General features: G+C 45.2%; 1 protein-coding gene across 1 annotated transcript in view; it reads left to right on the top strand.

Annotated features, from left to right (window-relative positions):
• Positions 1-21498, top strand: part of LOC138671501 (uncharacterized) — a gene marked incomplete at its 3' end in the record, with an annotated part of 224974 nt that extends 203476 nt beyond the window's left edge. The window contains exons 8-9 of the mRNA XM_069759677.1: positions 18709-19065; positions 21230-21498. Coding sequence (XP_069615778.1) covers positions 18709-19065; positions 21230-21498 — 626 coding nt within the window. The remainder of the gene's footprint in view (positions 1-18708; positions 19066-21229) is intronic.
• Positions 21499-23530: the final 2032 nt, after the last annotated feature.

Here is a 23530-nt window from a genome sequence, read left to right as displayed (position 1 = left end):
CAGCCGGGGTCACACTGTACACAGACTCCGGAGTGATATAACATATCACAGGTCGGGGGAGGTGATAATAACATTATATCAGTACAGCCGGGGTCACACTGTACACAGACTCCGGAGTGATATAACATATCACAGGTCGGGGGAGGTGATAATAACATTATATCAGTACAGCCGGGGTCACACTGTACACAGACTCCGGAGTGATATAACATATCACAGGGAGGAGGTGATAATAACATTATATCAGTACAGCCGGGGTCACACTGTACACAGACTCCGGAGTGATATAACATATCACAGGTCGGGGGAGGTGATAATAACATTATATCAGTACAGCCGGGGTCACACTGTACACAGACTCCGGAGTGATATAACATATCACAGGGAGGAGGTGATAATAACATTATATCAGTACAGCCGGGGTCACACTGTACACAGACTCCGGAGTGATATAACATATCACAGGTCGGGGGAGGTGATAATAACATTATATCAGTACAGCCGGGGTCACACTGTACACAGGCTCCGGAGTGATATAACATATCACAGGGAGGAGGTGATAATAACATTATATCAGTACAGCCGGGGTCACACTGTACACAGACTCCGGAGTGATATAACATATTACAGGGGAGGGGATAATAACATTATATCAGTACAGCCGGGGTCACACTGTACACAGACTCCGGAGTGATATAACATATTACAGGGGAGGTGATAATAACATTATATCAGTACAGCCGGGGTCACACTGTACACAGGCTCCGGAGTGATATAACATATCACAGGTCGGGGGAGGTGATAATAACATTATATCAGTACAGCCGGGGTCACACTGTACACAGGCTCCGGAGTGATATAACATATCACAGGGAGGAGGTGATAATAACATTATATCAGTACAGCCGGGGTCACACTGTACACAGACTCCGGAGTGATATAACATATCACAGGTCGGGGGAGGGGATAATAACATTATATCAGTACAGCCGGGGTCACACTGTACACAGGCTCCGGAGTGATATAACATATTACAGGGGAGGGGATAATAACATTATATCAGTACAGCCGGGGTCACACTGTACACAGGCTCCGGAGTGATATAACATATCACAGGTCGGGGGAGGGGATAATAACATTATATCAGTACAGCCGGGGTCACACTGTACACAGACTCCGGAGTGATATAACATATTACAGGGGAGGTGATAATAACATTATATCAGTACAGCCGGGGTCACACTGTACACAGGCTCCGGAGTGATATAACATATCACAGGTCGGGGGAGGGGATAATAACATTATATCAGTACAGCCGGGGTCACACTGTACACAGACTCCGGAGTGATATAACATATTACAGGGGAGGTGATAATAACATTATATCAGTACAGCCGGGGTCACACTGTACACAGACTCCGGAGTGATATAACATATCACAGGTCGGGGGAGGGGATAATAACATTATATCAGTACAGCCGGGGTCACACTGTACACAGACTCCGGAGTGATATAACATATCACAGGTCGGGGGAGGTGATAATAACATTATATCAGTACAGCCGGGGTCACACTGTACACAGACTCCGGAGTGATATAACATATCACAGGTCGGGGGAGGTGATAATAACATTATATCAGTACAGCCGGGGTCACACTGTACACAGACTCCGGAGTGATATAACATATCACAGGTCGGGGGAGGTGATAATAACATTATATCAGTACAGCCGGGGTCACACTGTACACAGGCTCCGGAGTGATATAACATATCACAGGGAGGAGGTGATAATAACATTATATCAGTACAGCCGGGGTCACACTGTACACAGACTCCGGAGTGATATAACATATCACAGGTCAGGGGAGGGGATAATAACATTATATCAGTACAGCCGGGGTCACACTGTACACAGACTCCGGAGTGATATAACATATTACAGGGGAGGTGATAATAACATTATATCAGTACAGCCGGGGTCACACTGTACACAGACTCCGGAGTGATATAACATATCACAGGTCGGGGGAGGGGATAATAACATTATATCAGTACAGCCGGGGTCACACTGTACACAGACTCCGGAGTGATATAACATATTACAGGGGAGGGGATAATAACATTATATCAGTACAGCCGGGGTCACACTGTACACAGGCTCCGGAGTGATATAACATATTACAGGGGAGGTGATAATAACATTATATCAGTACAGCCGGGGTCACACTGTACACAGGCTCCGGAGTGATATAACATATCACAGGTCGGGGGAGGGGATAATAACATTATATCAGCACAGCCGGGGTCACACTGTACACAGACTCCGGAGTGATATAACATATCACAGGTCGGGGGAGGTGATAATAACATTATATCAGTACAGCCGGGGTCACACTGTACACAGACTCCGGAGTAATATAACATATCACAGGGAGGAGGTGATAATAACATTATATCATTACAGCCGGGGTCACACTGTACACAGACTCCGGAGTGATATAACATATTACTGGTCGGGGGAGGGGATAATAACATTATATCAGTACAGCCGGGGTCACACTGTAACATAGTAACATAGTTAGTAAGGCCGAAAAAAGACATTTGTCCATCCAGTTCAGCCTATATTCCATCATAATAAATGCCCAGATCTACGTCCTTCTACAGAACCTAATAATTGTATGATACAATATTGTTCTGCTCCAGGAAGACATCCAGGCCTCTCTTGAACCCCTCGACTGAGTTCGCCATCACCACCTCCTCAGGCAAGCAATTCCAGATTCTCACTGCCCTAACAGTAAAGAATCCTCTTCTATGTTGGTGGAAAAACCTTCTCTCCTCCAGACGCAAAGAATGCCCCCTTGTGCCCGTCACCTTCCTTGGTATAAACAGATCCTCAGCGAGATATTTGTATTGTCCCCTTATATACTTATACATGGTTATTAGATCGCCCCTCAGTCGTCTTTTTTCTAGACTAAATAATCCTAATTTCGCTAATCTATCTGGGTATTGTAGTTCTCCCATCCCCTTTATTAATTTTGTTGCCCTCCTTTGTACTCTCTCTAGTTCCATTATATCCTTCCTGAGCACCGGTGCCCAAAACTGGACACAGTACTCCATGTGCGGTCTAACTAGGGATTTGTACAGAGGCAGTATAATGCTCTCATCATGTGTATCCAGACCTCTTTTAATGCACCCCATGATCCTGTTTGCCTTGGCAGCTGCTGCCTGGCACTGGCTGCTCCAGGTAAGTTTATCATTAACTAGGATCCCCAAGTCCTTCTCCCTGTCAGATTTACCCAGTGGTTTCCCGTTCAGTGTGTAATGGTGATATTGATTCCCTCTTCCCATGTGTATAACCTTACATTTATCATTGTTAAACCTCATCTGCCACCTTTCAGCCCAAGTTTCCAACTTATCCAGATCCATCTGTAGCAGAATACTATCTTCTCTTGTATTAACTGCTTTACATAGTTTTGTATCATCTGCAAATATCGATATTTTACTGTGTAAACCTTCTACCAGATCATTAATGAATATGTTGAAGAGAACAGGTCCCAATACCGACCCCTGCGGTACCCCACTGGTCACAGCGACCCAGTTAGAGACTATACCATTTATAACCACCCTCTGCTTTCTATCACTAAGCCAGTTACTAACCCATTTACACACAATTTCCCCCAGACCAAGCATTCTCATTTTGTGTACCAACCTCTTGTGCGGCACGGTATCAAACGCTTTGGAAAAATCGAGATATACCACGTCCAATGACTCACCGTGGTCCAGCCTATAGCTTACCTCTTCATAAAAACTGATTAGATTGGTTTGACTGGAGCGATTTCCCATAAACCCATGCTGATATGGAGTTAAACAGTTATTCTCATTGAGATAATCCAGAATAACATCCCTCAGAAACCCTTCAAATATTTTACCAACAATAGAGGTTAGACTTACTGGCCTATAATTTCCAGGTTCACTTTTAGAGCCCTTTTTGAATATTGGCACCACATTTGCTATGCGCCAGTCCTGCGGAACAGTCCCTGTCGCTATAGAGTCCCTAAAAATAAGAAATAATGGTTTATCTATTACATTACTTAGTTCTCTTAGTACTCGTGGGTGTATGCCATCCGGACCCGGAGATTTATCTATTTTAATCTTATTTAGCCGGTTTCGCACCTCTTCTTGGGTTAGATTGGTGACCCTTAATATTGGGTTTTCATTGTTTCTTGGGATTTCACCTAGCATTTCATTTTCCACCGTGAATACCGTGGAGAAGAAGGTGTTTAATATGTTAGCTTTTTCCTCGTCATCTACAACCATTCTTTCCTCACTATTTTTTAAGGGGCCTACATTTTCAGTTTTTATTCTTTTACTATTGATATAGTTGAAGAACAGTTTGGGATTAGTTTTACTCTCCTTAGCAATGTGCTTCTCTGTTTCCTTTTTGGCAGCTTTAATTAGTTTTTTAGATAAAGTATTTTTCTCCCTATAGTTTTTTAGAGCTTCAATGGTGCCATCCTGCTTTAGTAGTGCAAATGCTTTCTTTTTACTGTTAATTGCCTGTCTTACTTCTTTGTTTAGCCACATTGGGTTTTTCCTATTTCTAGTCCTTTTATTCCCACAAGGTATAAACCGCTTACACTGCCTATTTAGGATGTTCTTAAACATTTCCCATTTATTATCTGTATTCTTATTTCTGAGGATATTGTCCCAGTCTACCAGATTAAGGGCATCTCTAAGCTGTTCAAACTTTGCCTTCCTAAAGTTCAATGTTTTTGTGACTCCCTGACAAGTCCCCCTAGTGAAAGACAGGTGAAACTGCACAATATTGTGGTCGCTATTTCCTAAATGCCCGACCACCTGCAGGTTTGTTATTCTGTCAGGTCTATTAGATAGTATTAGGTCTAAAAGTGCTGCTCCTCTGGTTGGATTCTGCACCAATTGTGAAAGATAATTTTTCTTGGTCATTAGCAGAAACCTGTTGCCTTTATGGGTTTCACAGGTTTCTGTTTCCCAGTTAATATCCGGGTAGTTAAAGTCCCCCATAACCAGGACCTCATTATGGGTTGCAGCTTCATCTATCTGCTTTAGAAGTAGACTTTCCATGCTTTCTGTTATATTTGGGGGTTTGTAACCGACCCCAATGAGAATTTTGTTACCATTTTTCCCTCCATGAATTTCAACCCATATGGACTCGACATCCTCATTCCCTTCGCTAATATCCTCCCTTAAAGTGGACTTTAGACAAGACTTTACATAGAGACAAACCCCTCCTCCTCTCCGATTTTTACGATCCTTTCTAAACAGACTGTAACCCTGTAAGTTAACTGCCCAGTCATAGCTTTCATCTAACCATGTCTCGGTTATTGCCACTATGTCAAAGTTACCTGTAGATATTTCTGCTTCTAGTTCTTCCATCTTGTTTGTCAGGCTTCTGGCGTTTGCGAGCATGCAGTTTAGAGGATTTTGTTTTGTTCCAATCTCCTCACTGTGGATTGTTTTAGAAATGTTCTTACCTCCCTTCTGAGTATGTTTTCCTGGGTCGTCTTTGTTCAAGTCTAATGTTTTTCTTCCCGTCCCCTCTTCTTCTAGTTTAACGCCCTCCTGATGAGTGTAGCGAGTCTTCTGGCGAATGTGTGTTTCCCAGGTTTGTTGAGGTGTAGTCCGTCTCTGGCGAGGAGTCCATCATACCAGTAATTCACACCGTGGTCCAGGAATCCAAATCCTTGTTGTCTGCACCATCGTCTTAGCCAGTTGTTTGCATCAAGGATCCTGTTCCATCTCCTGGTGCCATGCCCGTCTACTGGAAGGATAGAAGAAAAAACTACCTGTGCATCCAGTTCCTTTACTTTCTTCCCCAAATCTTCAAAGTCCTTGCAGATTGTCGGTAGGTCCTTCCTTGCCGTGTCATTGGTGCCAACATGTATCAGAAGAAATGGGTGGACGGTGTACACAGACTCCGGAGTGATATAACATATCACAGGTCGGGGGAGGGGATAATAACATTATATCAGTACAGCCGGGGTCACACTGTACACAGACTCCGGAGTGATATAACATATCACAGGTCGGGGGAGGTGATAATAACATTATATCAGTACAGCCGGGGTCACACTGTACACAGACTCCGGAGTGATATAACATATCACAGGTCGGGGGAGGGGATAATAATATTATATCAGTACAGCCGGGGTCACACTGTACACAGACTCCGGAGTGATATAACATATTACAGGGGAGGTGATAATAACATTATATCAGTACAGCCGGGGTCACACTGTACACAGACTCCGGAGTGATATAACATATCACAGGTCGGGGGAGGTGATAATAACATTATATCAGTACAGCCGGGGTCACACTGTACACAGGCTCCGGAGTGATATAACATATCACAGGGAGGAGGTGATAATAACATTATATCAGTACAGCCGGGGTCACACTGTACACAGACTCCGGAGTGATATAACATATCACAGGTCGGGGGAGGGGATAATAACATTATATCAGTACAGCCGGGGTCACACTGTACACAGACTCCGGAGTGATATAACATATTACAGGGGAGGTGATAATAACATTATATCAGTACAGCCGGGGTCACACTGTACACAGGCTCCGGAGTGATATAACATATCACAGGTCGGGGGAGGGGATAATAACATTATATCAGTACAGCCGGGGTCACACTGTACACAGACTCCGGAGTGATATAACATATTACAGGGGAGGTGATAATAACATTATATCAGTACAGCCGGGGTCACACTGTACACAGACTCCGGAGTGATATAACATATCACAGGTCGGGGGAGGTGATAATAACATTATATCAGTACAGCCAGGGTCACACTGTACACAGACTCCGGAGTGATATAACATATCACAGGTCGGGGGAGGGGATAATAACATTATATCAGTACAGCCGGGGTCACACTGTACACAGGCTCCGGAGTGATATAACATATCACAGGGAGGAGGTGATAATAACATTATATCAGTACAGCCGGGGTCACACTGTACACAGACTCCGGAGTGATATAACATATCACAGGGAGGAGGTGATAATAACATTATATCAGTACAGCCGGGGTCACACTGTACACAGACTCCGGAGTGATATAACATATCACAGGGAGGAGGTGATAATAACATTATATCAGTACAGCCGGGGTCACACTGTACACAGACTCCGGAGTGATATAACATATTACAGGTCGGGGGAGGGGATAATAACATTATATCAGTACAGCCGGGGTCACACTGTACACAGACTCCGGAGTGATATAACATATCACAGGTCGGGGGAGGGGATAATAACATTATATCAGTACAGCCGGGGTCACACTGTACACAGACTCCGGAGTAATATAACATATCACAGGTCGGGGGAGGTGATAATAACATTATATCAGTACAGCCGGGGTCACACTGTTCACAGGCTCCGGAGTGATATAACATATCACAGGGGAGGTGATAATAACATTATATCAGTACAGCCGGGGTCACACTGTACACAGGCTCCGGAGTGATATAACATATCACAGGGGAGGTGATAATAACATTATATCAGTACAGCCGGGGTCACACTGTACACAGGCTCCGGAGTGATATAACATATTACAGGGGAGGTGATAATAACATTATATCAGTACAGCCGGGGTCACACTGTACACAGGCTCCGGAGTGATATAACATATCACAGGTCGGGGGAGGGGATAATAACATTATATCAGTACAGCCGGGGTCACACTGTACACAGACTCCGGAGTGATATAACATATCACAGGTCGGGGGAGGGGATAATAACATTATATCAGTACAGCCGGGGTCACACTGTACACAGGCTCCGGAGTGATATAACATATTACAGGGGAGGTGATAATAACATTATATCAGTACAGCCGGGGTCACACTGTACACAGACTCCGGAGTGATATAACATATCACAGGTCGGGGGAGGGGATAATAACATTATATCAGTACAGCCGGGGTCACACTGTACACAGGCTCCGGAGTGATATAACATATTACTGGTCGGGGGAGGGGATAATAACATTATATCAGTACAGCCGGGGTCACACTGTACACAGGCTCCGGAGTGATATAACATATTACAGGTCGGGGGAGGGGATAATAACATTATATCAGTACAGTCGGGGTCACACTGTACACAGACTCCGGAGTGATATAACATATCACAGGTCGGGGGAGGTGATAATAACATTATATCAGTACAGCCGGGGTCACACTGTACACAGGCTCCGGAGTGATATAACATATTACTGGTCGGGGGAGGGGATAATAACATTATATCAGTACAGCCGGGGTCACACTGTACACAGACTCCGGAGTGATATAACATATCACAGGTCGGGGGAGGGGATAATAACATTATATCAGTACAGCCGGGGTCACACTGTACACAGACTCCGGAGTGATATAACATATCACAGGTCGGGGGAGGTGATAATAACATTATATCAGTACAGCCGGGGTCACACTGTACACAGGCTCCGGAGTGATATAACATATTACAGGTCGGGGGAGGGGATAATAACATTATATCAGTACAGCCGGGGTCACACTGTACACAGACTCCGGAGTGATATAACATATCACAGGTCGGGGGAGGGGATAATAACATTATATCAGTACAGCCGGGGTCACACTGTACAAGGGCTCCAGAGTGATATAACATATCACAGGGAGGAGGTGATAATAACATTATATCAGTACAGCCGGGGTCACACTGTACACAGGCTCCGGAGTGATATAACATATTACAGGTCGGGGGAAGGGATAATAACATTATATCAGTACAGCCGGGGTCACACTGTACACAGACTCCGGAGTGATATAACATATCACAGGTCGGGGGAGGTGATAATAACATTATATCAGTACAGCCGGGGTCACACTGTACACAGGCTCCGGAGTGATATAACATATTACAGGTCGGGGGAGGGGATAATAACATTATATCAGTACAGCCGGGGTCACACTGTACACAGACTCCGGAGTGATATAACATATTACAGGTCAGGGGGAGTAGGGAGGTGATAAGAACGTTATATCAGTACAGCAGGGGGGCACATTGTACACATGCTCTGGATGTGATAACTCGTGATTTTGCCCATGTGGGTAAAGGTACCGTCACACTCAGCAACATTACAACGATAACGATAGCGATCCGTGATGTTGCAGCGTCCTGGATAGCGATATCGTTGTGTTTGACACGTAGCAGCGATCTGGATCCTGCTGGGAGATCGTTGGTCGGAGCTGAAAGTCCAGAACTTTATTTCGTCGCTGGCTCTCCCCGCTGACATCGCTGAATCGGCGTGTGTGACGCCGATTCAGCGATGTGTTCACTGGTAACCAGGGTAAACATCGGGTTACTAAGCGCAGGGCCGCGCTTAGTAACCCGATGTTTACCCTGGTTGCCATTGTAAATGTAAAAAAAAACACTACATACTTACATTCCGTGTCTGTCACGTCCCTCGCCGTCAGCTTCCCGCACTGACTGAGCGCCGGCTGTAAAGCAGAGCGGTGACGTCACTGCTGTGCTCTGCTTTACGGCCGGCGCTGACACAGTGCAGGGAAGCAGAACGCCGGGGGACGCGACAGACACCGGAATGTAAGTATGTAGTGTTTTTTTTTACATTTACAATGGTAACCAGGGTAAACATCGGGTTTGTGCTGTTCAGTTTGTTCAGATAGACTTTCAGCCATACATGGACATTTATGTAATGGTAATATACTCAGTTCTATCATTTATTGTATTTGTTATACTTTGCTGCCATCTACTGGCCGTTGCTATATCACACTGTAATATTTGTTGTGGTACTTTCCCACAACACCTTTCTGTCTTTAGCTCCTCCTATCTTTTTCCTTCTCTTCCTGTTTTGTACTCCGTGCCATCTTGGATCCCACATGTGCTGCAGAGCTGGAGAAAGGATTCTCTTGTTACCTCTAACCTGAAGCTTCTATTCTCTCTATCTGGTGATTCTGTAACAGCTCTAACCTACAGTCCTCACTCTCACCAAGGTACTGTAAATAAACCTGTTGAATGAATCACTGCATCATCCTTCCGGATCACCACGCACAGCTGATAAGGACTAGGAGCCCAGTTAGTGAGTAACGCTGTCCGCCATTGTTTATATAGCGATTCGTGATCACATCCCTCAGATACATCATCCACATATATCGGTGTCAGAATAGGGTTACTAAGAGCGGCCCTGCGCTTAGTAACCCGATGTTTACCCTGGTTACCCGGGGACCTCGGGATCGTTGGTCGCTGGAGAGCTGTCTGTGTGACAGCTCTCCAGCGACCAAACAGCGACGCTGCAGCGATCGACATCGTTGTCTATATCGCTGCAGCGTCGCTAAATGTCACAGTACCTTAACTTTCCTTATATGCAGTTTTTCTGGGGGCAATTCATGGCTGGGGGCTTTTTTTCCAGCTTAGATACAGATAAGGAAGATTACTCTGAGCATTGCCAGCCATACTGGGTGTGTTCATAGTAGAGTGTTGCAAGTCAGGGCACCTAGTGATAGAGACTGTAGGCACAAGCCTTAGTGGGAGCCCTGGAGGTCTTCGTGTGAGTCAGACCTGGAGGTCTTAATGCGATATGATACACTTTATTGATCCATAGGGAAATTATGGTATTACAGCAGCATTACAAATAGCATGTCAAACATTACAACATTACAAACATTATTACATAAAGTAATTACTAGTCACAGATCTTGCGCATGAGTAACCACATTACATTACAAACAAATTTGGGTGAATGCAGGTACTTAAATCTCTGATCATTGCCATTAGTGCACCAACAGGTCATTGTCCTCTTTCACGTTTAGGAAATTGTTATACATCCCCATAGCAGTAGGCACAAGCAATTTCCTGAATTTCTCCTTCTTGCACCTTAGTAGAATTAGGCGTCTGCTGAATGTGCTCTTCTGCCCGTATAGTGGGTGTATTATTATTATAGCCCTACAGTACACTTCTTCTGAATCCTATCCTCCAATACCTCCTCAGAAGCGGCCAGATGGAGGCCAACAGCCGCTCTTACCTTCTTGATAAGTTTGTGGAGCTTATTAGCGTCAGCTACTCGCACACTACTGCCCCAGCAAATGATAGCAAAAAAGATGGCGCTTGCCACAACTGACTGGTAGAACATTTCCAGCATTTTACTGCACACATTGAACGACTTGAGCTTCCGAAGAAAGTACCGTCTGCTCATTCCCTTCTTGTAAACCTCCTCTGTATGACACCTCCAATCGAGTTTACTGTCAAGGTGAACCCCCAAATATTTGTAGCTCTCAACCATCTCCACTTCCTGGCCAGCAATATTGATCGGTAAGTAATAGTGATGAGCGAATATACTCGTTACTCGAGATTTCCCGAGCACGCTCGGGGGTCCTCCGAGTATTTTTTAGTGCTCCGGAATTTAGTTTTTATTGCCACAGCTGAATGATTTACATCTGTTAGCCAGCATAAGTACATGTGGGGGTTGCTTGGTTCCTAGGGAATCTCCACATGTACTTATGCTGGCTAACAGATGTAAATCATTTAGCTGCGGCAATAAAAACTAAATTTCCGAGCACTAAAAAATACTCGGAGGACCCCCAAGCGTGCTCGGGAAATCTCGAGTAACGAGTATATTCGCTCATCACTAGTAAGTAATCCTCCTTTTTCCTTCTATAACTCCCCACCAACTCCTTGGTTTTCTTTACATTTAGTTCTAGACAGTTAGCACCAATGCACATTCAGAAACCACCCTTCTATATTCCTCCTCCGCCCGGCCCCCCACAATGCCCCCTACAATCACTGAGTCATCTGAGCATTTTTGGAGGTGACAGATCTGATTTACACGGAATGTCAGTTGTATACAATGTGAAGAGGAAGGGCGACAGCACTGTACCCTGATGGGCTCCATCACTGCTCCGTACACTGCTAGATACCACCTCCCACATCCTTACAAACTGCGGCCTGTCCATCAGGTAGTCATCCATTACACCATCCCCTGATCTACCGCCTTATCAGTCAGCTTATTACCTAGTAAGAGCGGCTGTAAGGTATTGAAAGCACTTGAGAAGACAAAGAACATTGCGCGCACTACAGTTCCATCATTGTCCAAGAATGAATGTACTGTATGTAGCAGAGACACTACAGCATCATCCACCCCCAATCTCTGCTGGTACACAAACTGTAGGGGGTCAGAATAGGCCCTCACACTCGGGCACAAGTAGACAAGTACTAATCTGTTGAAAAACTCGTTAATTTCATTAGCCAAGGGCAGATCCACTTCCCCATGCTGCGGCCTTGCCCGACCACACCTCCATGGAATTGTTGTGTGACAATTTCTTTTCTAATTTAAAAGGAACCTTCGAACTTACAGCGCAGGCACCGGGGCCGCAGCACAACACACGGGCGACTGCTGCGTGTTGACTTCCTCAAAGTGGTCGCTGTTGCGGCTGCTGCTGCTCCCCCCACAGAAGGTCGTCTGGGAAACAAGGGCGCACCGCGGTGGTCACTGATAAGGTGGTAAATCCGGGAGCCCCAGTGACACATTAATAAAAGCAGAGGAGACCGAGCCCTGCCCACAGAGTATTGAGTGACAGCTGGGAGGCGTTTCTGTCCGGGGGAAAAGACATTCCCCCAGGTCTAATTCGAGGAATCATGGACAAATTGATAAAGCGATTATTTCAGTGTTTGCAGGGACCCGAACTAAAAGAGCCACCTTGTCAGAATGGAGCATTAGTGCTGCACAAGGTGGCTTTTTTAGTTAAGAATGCCTGGGGGGTGACAGGTTCCCTTAGGGTTACCTAATTCGGAACACCTCACGGGCATTCATAATTTTCCCCTTTAAGTCACTTTGTATCAGTTTAATTTCCTTTGTATCCTTCATTTTAAATGCCAGTTTTTTCTTGTTTAGTAAGTATTTCAATTTTTTTGTAATCCAAGGCTCTAGAAATACCCTGGTTTAGCGAAAGAGGAAAAAGAAACAAGTGCGGCGCTTCCTCTGAGCGTAATACGTTTTTACCAACAGTTAAAAAAAATTATTTTAATTGTGGTAATGCTCATCTTTTATTGGTAAGAAATGCACGTTGAGATTCTCAAGGAATCAATTCTTTAGACAACTCTTCTCCGTATGTTGTATAATCCAATAAGGTGTGCGCATCACTGTGGAGAACTATTGTGTTGATCCTGCTTCAGATCCACATAGGTGGCGACTTTAAAGGAGAAATAAACTCCAAGCAAATGTGGCGCTAAGCACCTACGGATTTTTTGAATACATCCACTTCCAGTGAAAAAATGTTAATAAAAATTCATTTATTTTCTCAAAATAAAAAAATAAAATATATTTGTAAAACATGTATTTTTTATGGGATGAATTGATTCAGGTAGAGACGATAGCAGTAAAATTGATAAAGTATCAGAGTGAATCATATTTATAATTATTTGTATACCTTTACTTATGATGTTATGTTTGTTCGCAACAATGTAACACCATGTATTTAAAAGCTCATTTTGGATAGAATAGAAGTACTAAATTGCTCTTTTATATATATAAGAATAATGAGTCTCTTTATAGGCTACCATGTAGTTATTCGTCAGGAAAGGAGAACCTGATCCCTGGTCCCGCCCTGCTAATCCCTTCTAGGAACCCTCATAAATAAGAAAACTTGGAGGTTGTAACATCACTTTATAGTGCTTATTGTATGTCTGTTTTTTTTTTTTGTTTTTTTTTTGCTACCTGATGAAGGCTCCACTGTAATATTAGCAGCCGAAACGCGTTGTACTGTATTTTAAAAATATTTTACAAATATATTTTATTTTTTTATTTTGAGAAAATAAATTAATTTTTATTAACATTTTTTCATTAGAAGTGGATGCATTCGAAAAATCCGTAGGTGCTTAGCACCACATTTGCTTGGAGTTTTGTTATGATCAGGTGGCCTTGGAGCAGCATGAAATGACCTTCGCTGGAGCAGTGGTAACTTTACTGACTGCAAACCCTGATCCTATCACCGCAACTAGAAGTAGCCGTGGGGTGTGCCTAACAAGACCTAGACACCTCGACACAGCCTAAGGACTAAATACCCCTAAAGATGGAACTAGGAAAACTCTCTTGCCTCAGAGAAGATCCCCAAAGGATAGGTAGCCCCCCCCCCCCACAAATAATGACTGTGAGTAGGAGAGGAAAAGACACACACAGACAGAAAACAGGGATAAGCAAAGGAGGCCACTTCTACCTAGATAGGAACGGAAAGTACAGGATACTATGCGGTCAGCATAAAACACTACAAAATATCCACAGCAGAAAAATACAAAAACTCCACCACCCAACTAAAGATGTGGAGAGTATATCTGCGACTCCAGCGAGTCCAACTAGACTGAGAAAAACAACAGGTACAGTCCAGCAGGAACAAAATAGAAACAAGGTCAGCACAAAAATAAACACAAAGCCGTGTGTCTAAAAAATGAAGCAAACACTTATCTTTGCTGAGTTGGCAGCAAGCAGGAGAGGCCAGGCAGAGGACCAACACTTCCAAAGGAACATTGACTACTGGCATGGACTAATGAGTCCTGCACAGCTAAATACCCCAGTCAGCATTGCAATTAGCAGAAACACCTGTCCAAGACTGCTGCTCAAGAACAACTGCATTACCATAAACAACCACCGGTGTTATGAATTCTGTTGTCGAACTCCCTCCTGTGGTCGTGAATGGTACTTCGGCGAGTTCTGTCTATGGGCTCCCTCTGGTGGCTATGAGTGAAGCTGCTGCTTCTGAGGTTCCTTACACAGGTGACGTGGTTTATCCTTTGGTTGGCTGCTCTATTTAACTCCTCTCAGATCGTTACTCCATGCCAGCTGTCAATGTTTTTGCATTCGTTCAGTTCGCTCCTGGATCTCTCTGGTGACCTGCCTTCTCCTGCAGAAGCTAAGTTCCTTATAGTCTTATTTTGTTCTCTGTTTTCTTGTCCAGCTGGTTTTCATGATTTTGTCTTGCTAGCTGGAAGCTCTGGGATGCAGAGTGGCCCCTCCGCACCGTGAGTCGGTGCGGAGGTCTTTTTTGCACACTCTGCGTGGTCTTTTGTAGGTTTTTGTGCTCATCGCAAAGTTACCTTTCCTATCCTCTGTCTATTTAGTAAGTCTGGCCTCCCTTTGCTGAAACCTGTTTCATTTCTGCGTTTGTGACTTTCATCTTTACTCACAGTCAATATATGTGTGGGGCTTCCTTTACCTTTGGGGAATTTCTCTGAGGCAAGGTAGGCTTTATTTTCTTTCTCTAGGGCTAGATAGTTCTTAGGCTGTGACGAGGCGCCTAGGTCTGGTCAGGAGCGCTCCACGGCTATTTCTAGTGTGTGTGATAGGATTAGGGCTTGCAGTCAGCAGAGCTCCCACATCCCAGAGCTCGTCCTGTATGAGGTTTAACTATCAGGTCAGTCCGGGTGCTCCTAACCACCAGGTCATAACACACCGGAGGGAGCCCAAGAGCAGAATTCACAACAGTGTTTATTTTTCCTTTGTAATCCAAGGCTTGTTAGTTGCATAACATCAAATCTTTTTAACTGGTACTACAGTATCAGTACAAAAATTTATATAATCAGTTCCTCTCCCGACAATATAATTTACATCATCATGCTCTCCCATGTCGCATATCACCGCCCAGTCTGTGAGGTCAAAGCAGTCTTGCAGGGCCTCCCCAGCTGCAGGAGACCACCTCCTGATTAGTTTTATAGTCGCTGGTTGTTTGCTGACAACTGGTTGATAAGATGGAGACAGTAGTATGAGGTTGTGGTCAGATTTCCCCAAGGGGATAGTGCAGACGATGAATGGGCGTCTTTAACGTTTGCATAGAGGAGATCCAATATAATCTTGTCCTTTGTTGCACATTTAACATATTGATAGAACTTTTGAAGAGCCTTTGAGATCATGACTCTGTTAAAATCCCCAGACATTACGATTAACGAGTTTGGGTGCTTTGTCTGAAGGCGAGCCAACACCCCTGACAATATTTCCCCAGCTGCCTCTTGGCAGGCACATGGAGGTATATACATGACTACTGCAATGCAAATTGAGAATTCTCTTGGTAGATAGTAAGGCCTAAGGCCAACTGCTAAGAGTTCAATGTTTTGACTGCAGTGACTTTCCTTAGCAGTAATATGCCGCCAATTACACCATCTGTTCTTAATGTATAATATCACCCCACCACCCTTCTTCTAACACACTTAGCTATGTCTCTATCAGCCTGGACCATGTGAAACCCTGGAATCCAGACACTTGAATCAGGGACCTCCCCATGTAACAGGTTTCTGTAAACACATGAGACTGCATACCTTGAACTCCATCTGGCTTTTACACAGAGCTAGCAGTTCATCCGTAGTATGAGCCCTGAAGGTCTTAGTGTTAGCCAGACCTGGAGGTCTTAGTGTAAATTTTGGAGGTCTTAGTGTGAGCCCTGGAGGTCTCAATGTGAGCATAAGAGGTCTTAGTGTGAGCCTTAGAGGCCTTAGTGTGAGCCCTGGAGGTCTTAGTGGAAGCCTTAGAGGTCTTAGTGTGAGCCCTGGAGGTCTTAGTGTGAGCCAGATCTGAAGGTCTTGCTGTGAGCCAAATCTGGAGGTCTTGGTGTAAGACAGATATGGAGGTCTTGGTGTTAGCCAGATCTGGAGGTCTTGGTGTTAGCCAGATCTGGAGGTCTTGGTGTTAGCCAGATCTGGAGGTCTTGGTGTTAGCCAGATCTGGAGGTCTTGGTGTTAGCCAGATCTGGAGGTCTTGGTGTTAGACAGATCTGAAGGTCTTGGTGTTAGCCAGATCTGGAGGTCTTAGTGTGAGCTCTGGATGTTTTAGTGTTAGCCAGCATTGGAGGACTTAGTGTTTACCCTGGAGGTCTTAGTGTGAGCCCTGGAGGTCTTAGTGTGAGTCAAGGATGTCTTAGTGTGAGTCCTGGAGGTCTTAGTGTTCCACAGATCTGGAGGTCTTAGTGAGAACCCTGGATGTCTTTGTGTGAGCCTTGGAGGTCTTAGTGTTAGGCAGATCTGGAGGTATTAGTGTGAGCCCTGGTGGTCGTAGTGTTCGCCAGATATGAAGGTCTTAGTTTGAGCCCTGGTGGTCTTAATGTGAGCCTTGGCAGTCTTGGTGTGAGCCCTGGAGGTCTTGGTTTGAACCCTGGAGGTCTTGGTTTGAGCCCTGGAGGTCTTAGTGTGAGCCCTGGAGGTCTTAGTGTGAGCCCTGGATGTCTTAGTGTGAGCCCTGGAGGTCTTAGTGTGAGCCCTGGAGGTCTTAGTGTGAGCCGCTGTCGCTACAAAGTTTCCGAACACACAGGACAAATCATCTGCCACCAGCTCCGAATTTCTAATTATTAATGGGTCCGGAGCCAACCCAAATCAGTAGTGTAATTTACTTCAAAGGACGCAACAGTTTGTTATAGAGCATGGAAAGACAAGCTAGTAGTTTTATATTTTACTCCAAAAAAGGTAGGCAGTGTTTACAAAGTATAAAAATATATTATAAAGGAGACAAATTATATGTACAAAACAATTACAAATAAAAAAGGATTACAGTAGAAAAGAACACTTACAGGTCGTTATGTCATTGCATCATCATGGCTGGCCGTGTGCTGAGGAGGAGGGGCTACATATATCCAGATGCATCACCCCTGTATAGCATCTAGACACCGGACAAAAGACATGTGAAGACTGCTTGGTTCACTACTTATTCCCTAGCCTAAAACCCAGGCACTCCCCTTGTGGTGACCTCACTTAGAGGCTGAAACCTCCCCTTTTCTTAGAGGTATGAAATGCAATTTTTATGCATATCTCGCTGTATGAACCTCGTATAAGAAATACACTAGGCTCACGAGGTACACCACATTGGGGAGATTCTTTTAAGTGTAAACACGGCGTACTTACGTGAGCCGCTTATGGAGAAACCCTCACTTTACACTTGTTGCATTTAGCTGCTAGCGCTTTCAGTGAGTTCTGGATCTAGCGATGGACATAATATATAATTCTTATAGCTCTAGCCCAGATCGGTGCCCACATATATCACTTTAATAGAACAATAGAAGCTCATGGTTTCTACACCAGTTTTAACCAGTACCAGGTGGGAGGGGGGAATGAATGGGGTAGGGAGATTTATCTGCTGCCACTTAGAACCATATAAATTCTTGTGGGAGGTGTGAAATGAGGGGCTTAGAATTCACACACACAGGCAGCAGGCAGAGTAAGAAGAGTGTGGGGTCAGAATGGTCCACAGTGTGTGTATGCCATGGAACCTTCTTTAACTGTACCCACAATATGACATTTTTGCATTATCGTAAACAGTCATGTAATGCAAATGAAAAGTTCAAGGGTTTTACCTGCTATCTGTCGGCCATCGTTCCATGACCCAGTAAACAAGAGTTTATTACTAACTCCTGGCTCATTATTCATGACAACAAAGGCCCCGACTTCCTCCAAGTTATGGCAGATTGTCTGAGAGTGACAGCAGGTGAAGTGTACATGTGCACACATAGGATATAGGGTGCATAGGGTCTTGGCCATGGAGCATCTTACAGCCATAGTCATGCTTGTCAATGCCAGTAGTGCACTGCGCTGCCTGCCATAATGGACACATCACCCATGTACAGTGCTTGCATAGGATTCGGCTTCAGCTTTTATGATTTCATCAGAAAATTCTCCTTTTATCCTCTTGTAGTTGCTCCGACTTTACTAAAGATTGTCCGCCCAGCGTATGTGACCCACGAGGAGCAGACCACCCTGACTTGTCCAATTATGGGGTTTAAGCCCAGGACTTTGCAGGTAACATGGTTGAAGGTGGATCAGGGAGGTCGAGAGACAGAAATTGTAACCTGGAATTCTATTGACGAGAAAAACACCAGACGAAACCACGAAATAACCGAGCATGAGCTTGAGGACAAGTCCTACTGTAACCTAAGTGCCTTAATGATGAGACCATGTGTCCAGAAAGATGATGGTGTCACGTACATCTGTAGAGCCTATCACCCGGCCACCGAGAAGAGGGCAGAACAAGCAATGGTCATGAATGTTACAGGTGAGAGCACTGGGGGTCCAGGCATTATGGGACCCCATACACCACCATAACTATCTCACATACATCAGGAATGGACATGGATCAGCATTCAGACAATGGATGTAGACAATCAATCTGCTCTCAGACACAGTCAGGTGCTCATAGCCTAGTAGAAGTAAACCATCTGAGATCCCATGAAACTCCTGTGGTAATGATCAAACTAAACACCATGCAGTCAGAAAATGCATAGTCAAAACTGTGTCGGCATCTGCAAAAACTGCATGTTGCATGACACAGCTGGCTGCATGTCATGGGGCTGGGGTCACACACAGAGTTTGCTGCTCATGCACCAGACTTTTTCTTGGCTTAAGGTACCTTCACACATAACGATTTCGTTAACGATATCGTTGCAACGTCACGCTTTTTGTGACGTAGCAACGATCCCGCTAACGATCTCGTTATGTGTGACAGCGACCAACGATCAGGCCCCTGCTGGGAGATCGTTGGTTGTGGGGAATGATCAGGACCTTTTTTTGGTCGCTGATCACCCGCTGTCATCGCTGGATCGGCGTGTGTGACGCCGATCCAGCGATGTCTTCACTTGTAACCAGGGTAAATATCGGGTTACTAAGCGCAGGGCCGCGCTTAGTAACCCGATATTTACCCTGGTTACCATTGTAAAAGTAAAAAAAAAAGAACAGTACATACTCACATTCCAATGTCTGTATCGTCCCCCGGAGTCCACATGGTTAAAACTGTTTTCGGCAAGAGCGCTTCTAATGCATGCGCTCCGGCCGAAAGCTTCCCTGCACTGACTGTCAGTGCCGGCCGTAAAGCAGAGCACAGTGGTGACGTCACTGCTGTGCTCTGCTTTACGGCCAGCGGTGACACAGTCAGTGCGGGAAGCTGACGGCGGGGGACGTGACGGACATCGGAATGTAAGTATGTAGTGTTTTTTTTTCTTTTCTACTTTTACAATGGTAACCAGGGTAAATATCGGGTTACTAAGCGCGGCACTGCGCTTAGTAACCCGATGTTTACCCTGGTTACCCGGGTGCTGCAGGGGGACTTCGGCATCGTTGAAGACAGTTTCAACGATGCCGAAGTCGTTCCCCTGATCGTTGGTCGCTGAAGAGAGCTGTCTGTGTGGCAGCTCCCCAGCGACCATACAACGACTTACCAACAATCATGGCCAGGTCGTATCGCTGGTCGTGATCGTTGGTAAGTCGTCTAGTGTAACGGTACCTTTAGTGTTGAGAACATTCCTAGATGTTAGATAATGACATAAGAGTGATATTACCCCTCGGGGCCGGGGAGAGACAGAAGACGGGTTATAGGTAGCCAATCTTCACGGGGCTCATGGCAAATGATAAAGGAAGGATGTCCACAGAGTCCATGACAGACTCCTACGACTACCAAGCAATGGGGGACCTCATTGACCATGCTGTGACTACAATGCCGTCCTCCCACCCATCCACCGGTGATTGTAAAGCTGTACTACTGACTAGAGATGGAAAATGGATGTGCAGGTCTCCGGCCATCAGCCAGGACCCTATAAACACAGGACGGGAGCCCTGCAAATCTCCTTACCTCCCGGCACTCCCGGGCTGGTGTAATGTCAGCAATATGGTGTGCACATGACTGATGGCTCGTGGCTGGAGTCCTGCATGTCCATTCTCCATCTCTCGTGTTAACCATTGGCACTCTGAATGCAATCACTCAGCTTCGGGACTAGGGACATTGAAGCCAATGTTATGTCCTTGTGCACAACTTGTCACAAACAGCTGACATTTTTCTGAAAAATGGAAAGACAAGATAAATGCCACAGAAGAGATCCATGTGTAGACTAGAGATATACTGTACAAGCAACACTTATTGTCGGCTCTGTCAGCTTCTCCCACAGTCCTAAACAATGGGGGATTATTTGTCTGCAGCCTGATACTGGCACATTTTGTGTCATTATTAGACTCCATTTATCTCAGTCATGCGCCTTGTTTAATGCATTGTGCTCAGGTTGATCTGTGACTTGTGTTCTTCAGAGGAGACGCTTTCATTGCATGTTCCCTGTTATAGCCATAATTATGACTTGCAGCAGTTTTACCTGTCACACAAATAGTTGACTGGTCATAGAAAGAGTCTTGGGAAATGTTGTTGATGTTGTGTCTGATGTGTCCTGTTTCCTCAGCTGTTCCTGTGCTGGACGCCATAAAGCAGACCGAGGAGACGGTTCATGTGGGGGGCACCATGAAGCTGTCCTGTAAGATCCATTCGTTTTACCCGGCCACCATAGAGGCTACCTGGCACACAGACGATGGCCGCATCCTGCCCTCGGTCACCACTGATATCCTCCCTGACCAGTCTGGTCTGTTCCATGCCACCAGCTCCATGAGTTACACACCAGCACTGAAGGATCGGAGAAGGACATTCAGGTGTGAGGTGAAACATCAAAGTTCTGGAGTCCTGAAGATGGAGACATGGGACATGGAGCATCTGGGTGAGTGGCGCAGAACAAGATCTCTTCATATTGTGACAGCCTATCTAATAACACACTGCACTGACTAATTTATTCTGCTTTATATAATGAAAAAATGGTTGAAAACTTAATATTTCTTGGGATTAGGCATATTGTTGAGTCTCCCACCAGGGCTGTGGGGTACTCTATAACGCTTCCGGTACTTAAAGGGGATGTCACGGTGGCTGCGACCCAGTCCATGGCCCTGGGTGCCCAAATAGAGGGGAAAGGTCTTTAAGGGGTTTTATGAATAAAGTTTGTGTTTGTGACGCCACCTGTGGTGTTCGGTCAGTGGGGACCGACGCTGCTTAAAGGGGTCCTCTGGGGTGATGTTATGGCACCTAGGTGGTATAACTACCCACAGGTGAAGTTGGGTCCCCAGGGCTCCCGGTGTGTAGATGGTGAGTGGTGCGGTAAGAATCGGAGGACACAGGTTTGCAGTCTCTACCTGGTTTACTGAAGGCTTCAGGCAACTGCAGTCCAGGGCACCAAATCACAGCTACAGGCAGGGTCCGGCCGGCTTGGAAGCAAATTCAGAGTCCTGTCAGTCACGATTCACACCGTGACTGTCACCCCTACGTCACGGATCGGGGTGACGTTAGGCCAACAGACGGCTATCACATGTGCAGGGGGCTTATCTTAGTTATCCCTCCACTGCTGCAATGTGATGAAAAACACACACAAGGCTATTGACCTCTTAGTTTACAGCAGGGGCTTATTCTAGTTATCCCACTGCTCTTCAATATACCACGAACTGCAGGGATTTATGTATATCCCGCTTTACAGTTCCGCTTGAACTTGCAGCTCTCTGGCGCCCCCTTACCCTCAGGTCAGATTAGGTACTGCACCTAGGGTAATTAGTTGCCAGAAAGGCTGCCTGATATGTACTGGCTATTGGGCAAGCTGCAGCGAGGCGATATAACTACTCCCACTCAGGCAGGAACAATAATTATCAACGCTGCCGTCGCTACAACAACTCCCAAATACCCAGAACACGGTATGCTGCCACCAGCTTCGATTAACGGGTCCGAAGCTAACCCAAAACAGTAGCGTAATTCCCTTCAGAAGACTTAGGGTACGTTTTAGAGCAGGAAGAACGAATCTAGTATTTTAAATATTTTACTCCATAAAATTAGGCAGTGTTTTATCACAATATTACAAGGATGTTACAAAAGAGACAATTGAAAATATGTACAAGGGTAATTATAAAAATAACAGGGATTAAATGAGAAGTTAACACTTACATGTGTTCAGGTCATTTCAAGGCAAAACCATGCTGGTAGGCGGAACCCCAAATGTCCCAGTGCATCAGGAGGTCTGGGTAGGAACATTTCCTCAGGTAAGACTCAGACTGAAGGCTGGGTTAAGTGTAGAGACTTTTAAACCCCAGTCTCGTAACATCACTAAAGGGGTTGGTTTCCTCGGACCCTCCCATCTCCTCAAACTTACCAAATTTAACACAAAGTTTTATAATGCTCGTATCTCCGCTCCAGAACATGCCAAAATCCCAGCACACCCCTCATTCAGCTTATTTTAAAATTGGCTTTCTAATGAAACCAAATTTGGGCTAGTTGGGACATGCAGTTCCAGAGAAATCCATACTTTTTTTACCTGGTGGAATTAGATGCTCGTGTTCACAGTGACCGATAGATCCGCCGATGGAGATTCGCAAAATGGACTTATTATTTTCCTAGCCCAAATCGGTGGCCCAATATCTCACTAAAACAGGACAAAGAACCACGTGTCTTAAGAGGGATATCAGACCAGTTTCAGCTGGAGGGAGATTTGTGCCGCTACAAGCGCAATAAACCTTCCTGGCTTGGGGGCAGGGCAGAGCATTGAGAAGAATAGCTTCACACACACATAGAAGCAAAGAGAGACAGAGAGAGAAGGGGTTTTTTTTAGCCCGCAGCATGGGTCTAACAGGCAAAGCTACAAAATCATATCACATTTCAAACAGTATCGTGACAAGTC

This window comes from Ranitomeya imitator, chromosome 3, assembly GCF_032444005.1.
Source record: "Ranitomeya imitator isolate aRanImi1 chromosome 3, aRanImi1.pri, whole genome shotgun sequence".
NCBI classification, from domain to species: Eukaryota; Metazoa; Chordata; class Amphibia; order Anura; family Dendrobatidae; genus Ranitomeya; species Ranitomeya imitator.
The sequence above is the reverse complement of the archived record's forward strand: the minus strand, read 5'-3'. Positions and strand labels throughout refer to the sequence as shown.